The 8,510-nt window shown below is 42.9% G+C and overlaps 1 protein-coding gene across 16 annotated transcripts in view; it reads left to right on the top strand.

Annotated features, from left to right (window-relative positions):
- The first annotated feature begins 335 nt into the window (after nt 1-335).
- Nucleotides 336-8,510, top strand: part of ank3a (ankyrin 3a) — a 120,345-nt gene continuing 112,170 nt past the window's right edge. For all 16 annotated transcript variants that reach the window (XM_035663605.1, XM_035663623.1, XM_035663610.1 and 13 more), the window contains exon 1: nt 336-1,196. In XM_035663605.1, coding sequence (XP_035519498.1) covers nt 1,128-1,196 — 69 coding nt within the window. In that variant the 5' untranslated portion in view covers nt 336-1,127. The remainder of the gene's footprint in view (nt 1,197-8,510) is intronic.

Below are 8,510 nucleotides of genomic sequence, written 5' to 3' on the forward strand. Positions count from 1 at the left end.
CTCTCTCTGTCTGGCATTTTAATGATTATTGGTTGGATATTGTTTGGATATTATCAACCTTATATACATGTTTCATTTTCTTCTTCACCCTACGCCTGCCTGTCTCTCTGTCTCACACATACACACACACATGCCTCGATCAACCCAGTCAGTCAGTCAGTCAGTCAGTCAGTGCCGGGTGCACTTCTGTTCTGTTCCAGTTTCCAGTAAGCTGATCCTGCTGGCAGAGGCTAGTGGGGAGACTTCCTTTTCTGGAAGGACCTGATGCATCGTGTTAATGATCCTCCCTCTCTCTCTGTCTCTCTACTGGCCTGTCAGAGGAGTGAAGAGTCTCATTTCATATCACAACGTCTGTGCAGGGAGCAACAGCAGAAATCATCAAGCCGGCCGAGTGGAGAGACTGTGCGGATCACGCCCCCCTCTTCTGTTTCAGCCTTGCGCTCTTTCTCTTTTTCACTAACACCAGTAACACCATTTCACACTCCCTTCTCTCGTTTTCTTTCCGTCTGACTGACCAATTTTCTGTCTTTTCTCACTCTGACTCTCTTTGTATCTCTCTTCCTATGTATCATTTTCTGTGTCTCTTTCTCCTTTGGGAGAGTGTCTCCAGCTTCAGGTAGGCAGCACCACATTCAACCAGGAATCGCTTCCTCATTCTCTCCTTCATCATACACATCAACATCCTCCTCCTCCTCCTCTTCCACCTCCTCATCTTCCTCCTCCGCCTCTATCTCTCTACTCTCCTCCTGCCTCCACACCCTGCCTCTGAGTGCGCTGGAGAGAGTCGCCAATTGCGCACGGCAAAGGCAGCAAGTGGGAGTGGACCTCGGCGAGCGTGCTTCGCAAGTGTGTGTGAGTGTGTGTTTGTGAACGTGGAGAGGAAGAGGAGAGGAAGAGGAGGAGGGAGGGAGAGAGCATCAGCACAGTCCTCCCAGTCTCTCCTCTCTTCACGCGTACTCCCACTCTGCATGGAACAATCCTTCCTTCACTGCTTCTAAATGGACATTTCTGTGGCAACATTTCACCAGTGAAGACAGCAGCTGCTGCCGCTCCACTCCACGAGCTACTACATGCTGGATTAAAACAAAAAGTGAGAAGAGGAGAGGAACAGGGGGAGATCTCTGAACATGAGTGAGGAAGCTAAGGAGAAAGCAGGCGGCGGGAAAGCAGCCCATCGCAAGAAGAAAGGCAAAAAGGTATGAGAGAGAAAGCGCTTTCTTTGTCTTGGTGTGTTTCCTTTTTGCTCAGTTGTTGCTCAGGCTTTTAGATGTTTGTATGCGAAGTAAGAGATTCTACAATGAGATGAGACTAATGGGTGAGGTTGATGAGAAAGTGACTGAAGGTGTGTTTGACCATGTTGTTGTCATTTTTTTTTGTTTCATCATTTATTCTGATCAAGTCTTGAGTCATCAGCACGTTACCGATTTATAACATTGAGTCGGTTTGCTTTATACAAGAGTCAATTTATTTAAAGTACAGCTTGTACACCTGGTTGTTCCCATGAATTTAGCTGTGAATTGTTTTTAAATGTTTTTCTGTCTACCACAAGCTCGCATGTAGCTCTGACACGAGGGAGAAATATTTGTTTAGCCTCACCTGAAATGCTACCAAAGCCCATTGAAATGCCGTCTGTCAGTCACCAGTTATTATGATCCTGCCGCTGCGACTGGTCGGTCTGGTTGTTTTGCTCTTGGTGATTGGCTGGGGGAGCAGTGGTATGTAAAGTCAAGAGAGAGAGTGTGTGTAATGGGAGGCATGGGGATGTCCTCAGGGGTTGGGGTGGGGGCAGCAGAATGCACGCACGCACCGCACAGGCATCTGTTGTACTGTCAAACTCCTCTACAGCTGTGTGTGTGTGTGTGTGGAGGTGTGTCTTTTTGTGTGTGTATCTGAGAAACATGCACTGAATGTAACGTATGCATAGCTGTCTTGTTGTTTTCCTGAGGAGTTTGGATTGTTTTTATGGCTTTGAATTGAAGGTGTTTCTGTGAAGCCACAGAAACATGTTTTGACTCATGAGGTGGAATGTTGGTTTGTGTGTGTGTGCCTGTGCTCACATGTGTATACTTATATGTGATTTTCAGGTTGTGGACCACATCCTAAAGCACACATCTCCTGCGCCTACCTTGCTGTTGTGTCTATGATAAATGTGTTTTGGTGATGAAAATCACATACACAAACACCAAATACACGGATCACACACACACACACACACACACACACACAAAGGGTATTTTCCAGACCATTTGAGCTTGGATGAGACTGAAGCTGCATTCGAGGTGGCCCTGGAGATCAGGGATTTGTAGGACAGGGGAAGACCAAAGTAAAGCAGAAAAGCAGAGAATCCCAGATACAGCTTCCCACTATACATTTTACAAGGCTGAGTAAATCTGTTATTGAGAAGGAAATGTAGTCTTTAAATCATTTATAGCTGCTTTGGTATGTGCCATCCTCAGTGGTAAAGCTGTCATTTGGGTTCCTCAACAACAACAAGAGAGAAGATGTTCAAACTACAGACTGCAGTAATGAAATGTTGACACGAAGCAATGTCGCACATTTAGTGGTGTATAGAGGCTGTTGAAAAATAATAAATATAAGCAATATGAATTTGTTTACCTCAAGACCAAACGGATAACGGTCGAACAGTATGTAGAAAAAATGAATCGTTAATAAAACAAAAGATTGAATTATTTATGTGAAAATGTATCTTCAGGGGATATATTTCATAATGGCTGTTTCTTTGTAGAGTAAATGTCAGGCGATGAGTAACAAGTTATTTATGTTCTGAAGTTATGTTAAAAAATTAAAAATAAAGAATATTGGCCAATGTAACATTATTTAGTTCTTTAAACTCAATATCGGCATTAGCCTTAGAAATCCAGTATTGGTCATTCTTCATCATACAGAGACAATGAAGTTTGAATAATGCCTTTTTTTGAAGCCAAACATTAAATATCAGTTTGAAATATCCCAATATTGAAGATTCAGTGATGTTCAACTCCATTTCCCAACGGATTAAGATGAAGGAGGGTTGGGTTAAATTCACCAAAAGGATTATCACTGAGGCCCAAAGTTCTCTGTTGATGTATTTTCCCCAACAAGCCTCGACCCGTTATCTCTCTCACACAAGCTCCATGCAGCCATGAAGCTGAGAACAGCACAGCAAAATGATGCATATTAATGCTTTTTCCATATGTATGTTGTTTGTTGTGTGGGTACATGTGCGAATGTGTGTCCATGTGTGTCTGCGTTTCACTCGGTGCGCATGTGTGCGCCGGACAACTATGCCAGATGTGTTAATGATTGTAGCCATGGCAACTAGTTTCAGTTCTGAGCGAAAGATGTCGAGGGTGAGAGCCGGCAGGGGAGAGAGAGAGAGGGAGAGAGAGAGTGAGGAGGGGGTGGACTGGTGAACTTGGTGGCCTGAACAGAAATATATTTTTCATGAGGCAGCTGCTGTGATGGGGAAAGCTCAAGGATACAATCAAACATCTTTTGACTCAAGGTCCCAGACTTATCCCGATTAAGACGGGGGTCGTAAATCAACACCAAACACAATGTTGTCTTTGACTTTTTGTGGATTTTGTGTGTGTGTGTGTGTGTGTTTAAGTCTAGTGGCGGCTGTGTTGTGTAGCACTTTGATGTTTCTCCAAATGCTCTATGATCTCTCAGAGGCTTAATGATAAGAATTTGATGTAATGATAGAGATAATGAGGTTTACATAACAGGCAAACACACACTCACAGTATTTGCTGTTGGGTCAAGAGAAACCCTTTTTAACGAATATAGTTGTATATGTGTGTGTGGGTTTGTGCGTGTACGTGTGCATGAAGTACACACTTGTCACTGGACATCTGGTTTGCTGTGCTCTGACGGGTGTTAGTGTAGTTAGTTTAACTGCTTAAATTGGACATAGAACAGTTTTCTTGCACAAAAGGAGACAGAAATAAAAGGGGGAAAATGTGCCTGCAAGATAAAAAGACCCCAGGGGACTTCTATAGCAATATCCCACTTCCAGAATCCTAATAACTATAACTAAGCTCAACAAAATTCTGCTGCTTGACTAAAGGAAGTGCTTAAATTATCAGGACAGTATGAATTAATTTTATTTACCTAGATCTTACATAGTAACTGTTATGTATAGCTAATGTATAGTAATGAATAGCAGACACAGAGTGAAGTGAGAGGTAGGAGGTTGTGGGTTATAGATCCGGTGTGAACTGGTGAATTAAAGTGAAATTGAAATATAAAGAGTAGTGTTTAGGGTAGCCGTGCAGTTTGCCCACATCAATGGCTTTTCCAAATAAATATCTTGACCAAAGTTAACACATTGTTACATAAGAGAGTCTTACATAGCAGTGCTTTAGAAACACCATAGTTTTACCAGGTTTCTATCTTCCAGAAATAAACTGCGCTTAAGTGCTGCTTAAGATCTGCTGTATGTCTACACTTCAGGTGATCGTGTAAGGATGATGTTTCTGTCAGAAAAATGTAAGCAGAGCTGTTTTTTAGGCTTTTTTTTTTTGTCAAACACGCTGATGGATGGAGACAGTTGAGAAATGTAGCATCACTGAAACAGTGAAATTCTTCTGTCACAAACAAACCACTGCTGCTGATCATATCTCTCCACAGTCAGTATATTCTGCTACCACTCCTCGCACTGTATTTCACACTTACACAGTTCATTTAGTTGATGCTATATTTTTGCTGTAAGTAAATTGCAAGCTTTTATACGCAAACAGCTGCTCACCAACTGAATTTAATGTGATTTTTTTTTTTACTGTTCTAAAGATACTGTACATCAGCAGCAAACAAAGAAAATAAGAGATGACTTTAGCTCACTTCTGTTCCACTTTTTCACTGGACTGTATACATCTCTCTTTTGTGTTGCCTCCGTTGTCTTGTTCCTAATGAGACAGCCAGGCAGTACAGCTCGGGCAGCTCTGTTCTTTGTCTTGGATGGAAAAACCCTGCCAGAGACAGAGAGCCCCGCGTCTGGAGGACTGGTGAAATAAGCCGTTCTGTGACAGTGCTTTCAAAGAGAAATGGCACATCACATCCCCCAGATAACAGCAGGGCACTAGCGAATGTGCTGATGGAAGATGTGAAGTGTGTGTGTACGTGTGCGTGCCTGTGTGCATGTGTGTATGGGGATAGACCGAGAGAGAGAGAGAGAGCAAACAAAGTGCTGCTTTTGTTTTTCAGATTAGGCTAATGGACTTGGCACAAATCAAATCCTTAAGAGGGGAAGGTATGCTTAAAGGAGGGGAGAGAGCATGTGCGTTAGGGGGAAATACAGTGAATACAGTATACTGCAACAGTGAATCGCTTAAACAGCAAAAAAATAATCAGCAAATATTTTGATAATTGATTCATCGCCAAAGTCATCTTCAAGCAAAAAGGATTCCCTCATTCCTGGTTCACCAATGTAAGGATTTGCTGTTTCCCCTGTTTTATATTGTTATGAAGTGAATATCTTTAGGTTTTGGAGCATTGGTTGGATAAAACAAGATCTTTTAAGAAACCTTGATGGACATGTTTTAACTCTCTTAAAGATTAATTGATTAATCAGGAAAATATTCTGCAGATTAATCAATAGTGAAGAACTGTTATATTTGTTATTAGTGGCCACTAAAGCGTGATGGTATGTGTACTTTTCAAAAGTCAAACCTGGTGAATATTGAATGTAGAATTATATTTAACTCTACAAAACTTGTTCTGTGTAGATGTCAAGCTTGTTCTGCAAACTTTTGCAGCAGCTCAAACAAAAAAATCAATTGAACCTGAATATTGATATTGGTATCAGGCCAAAAAAACATGTAACCTGTGATTCCCCATCACATGACATTCCTCGTTTATGCAGCGCACAGAAGCACAGAAATGCGATGACTTATATAAAGCCGTACACACACACACACACACACGCACATGAGTCTGGAGGTGTGAGCAAGTGCACATGTGTGCTCCCTCGGTAGCTCTATAAATGTATGCATGCATGCGTGTAGGTGGGTGTATTCCTGCCGTTTCTGTGTGGATGTGTGTTTGGGGAGGTAGGCGTCGCAGAGGCCGGGCACAGCTGCACACCCTGGGGGAGAGGGCAAAGGGATCAGTCTGTCAGAGCTCCATCACTCTCAGATGAACTATCTCTGTTCCTGTCTGTTTCACTGAGGGAGGAAGGGATGAGGTGAAAAAGAAGACGAAGAGCCAGGGGAGAGAGGGATATGGATGGCAGAGCAGGAGGTGAAATAGAGAGGGGTGAAAAGACAGACTGAACAGAGAAGTGCGAGTGAGGTGTGAGCTTGGGAGTGACAGAGGAGTAGATGGAAAAAAAAAAAGTGTGAAGGAGGAGTGTTTCTTTCTCTGTCACTCTGGAGCTCTGGAGCGCTCCCTTGATCTCCAAACCGCTGTAGGGGAGGTTTAAGGGGCCGGTAACCTGTCAGATGGTGAAATAGCTTCAGAAACCAACCTCCCCACACACTTTTCCAATGTTGCAATTTCTTTAATTTTCCAAAACCGACAATCTGACATTTTTACACTTTACACAGCGGTTGGCCAGGTGTGTGGAGGTGATAAAGTTGGCAGGGTTTGAACAGCAACACAATTGCTATCACTTTATGTGTGTACAAACGAATGCAACACTATGAATGTCTTTGAGGAGCCACTGTCTGAAAATGTTTAAATTATCATGTTTTCGCCCCTCTCTCTGATGGCTCCGCGGGTGGCCTTTTGGAATAGCTATAAACATTTTTGCCTTCTGACGTGCTTGGGCGACACATCGTACAAACGTTTCAAGCATAACTCTGCCCTTATGAGCCTCGCAGGAATGCGTGGCTTACCAGTAATTTGAAGGATTTGCTGATGGCTCCCTAGTTTAATCACAAGTCAGCTCTCTGGATGCAAACCTGAGGCAGCTGTTGTGTGTCAGACAAAAACATGCACTTATACGTTCTAAAGCAGGCTTTAGTATGAATACAAGTATACTCACACACAAGCACACAGAGATCACAGATAGAAAATAGAGCGGCCTTGGCTAGCTAACAAGGCTGTTGAACTAGACCTAATCAACAAAAAGGCCTAACAAGGACTCTGCACTCTTCGCTCTATCCATCCATCCCTCCACAACCGCCACCCCACCCGCCCAATCAACAAAAGCAAGCAATTTGAAGAAATGCCTTGGTGAGTTCTTTTAATACTGTCGGTGAGAATGAATCGATACCAGAGAGGGCTCAGCACAATTTAAAATGAGTTTCTCTCCCACAGCTCGAGCGAGCGATGGTGTTATGTGGTATCACAATTTGTCTATTAAACACATGTGAAACCCTGTCTGTAATTTAAAAAATGGCCAGTCTGAAAATTAAAGTTCCGGAGGGCCGAGTAATGTTTTGGGTATGTGCTTTTAATCAAATTACAGACATTTTATGTGAGTGAAATTGCTGAATCACTAACCATATTTGAATGCAAAAAGGCTCAACATTTTCAACCTGGGCTGCTCGGCGGCCCAGACTGGAGTTGCTTTGAGACGTCTACAATGTAATAATGCGTGCCTTCATATCCACTCTACTGGTATTTTTCTCTGCTGGCAGTCGCTGCTGCCTGAACCCCGCAGCCTCTTCCGTTTCCCACAGCTCCGTCCGGAAGGCTCTTTACATCTTGCTCTGTTGTGCTCTTTCCATTCCTCTTCTCTTCTTGTCCCCTCTTCTTCAAAAGACTCCACAGTGTGAGTCAGTAATGGAAAACAAGAGAGAAAAAAGAGAGTCAAATAGAGAGTTCCACTGTCAGATTCAGAAACCCCTTTTTATCGAGTTTGGGATCCTCCTTAAGCCTCTCCTGGTTCACTGTCGCCATGGCAACTGTTGAACGCAACAGAACAGGATAACAAAAGCTTTTGTTCTGTACCAAAAGCAATAACAGTGGTTTATGCTCACTGTGTTGTCTGCCGACCTTGTTGTGACCGCAGCATTGTCTCACCTAACATCAGTGTACAGGTTTACAGCGTTTTTTGCGACTGCACGAAAACGGACAAAAGCACAGTATGCAAACAGATTAAAAGCGGCGGTTTATTTATAGCCCATACTTAAGTGAATCGAGTCACAGATGCACTGGCTGTTAATTGTTCTTCACAAAAAATTAGCACTACAGAAATGGATGTATGAGTTGTTAATAGATCATGAGGCAGGGAATATAACATCCATGCGTGAGAATTGAAGATCACACTATTGCCACACTAATTCCCACAGTAAAGCTGCAGAGAAAGGACATCTCACGTGATTCAAATTAATGTTTATCATGTTTGATGTGCGGGCTGATTGTGTTTATTCACAATAAAATGTGCACAGCAAGCTGTGGTGGGTGACAACAGTCTAGGTATCAGTTTCTGATTTCAGAGCAGTGGCCCCACCAGGTCCTGAATAGAGCCAGACAGAAAACCCAACGTGGTTTGTAATTAAAATAACTTTAACAAGATGTAATTAACTGAAAAGGAGAAAGGGGGGAGGGGGGGGTCTGCATCC

This window comes from Morone saxatilis, unplaced genomic scaffold (genome assembly GCF_004916995.1).
Source record: "Morone saxatilis isolate NCDOM2014 unplaced genomic scaffold, NCSU_SB_2.0 Contig19, whole genome shotgun sequence".
NCBI lineage: Eukaryota > Metazoa > Chordata > Actinopteri > Moronidae > Morone > Morone saxatilis.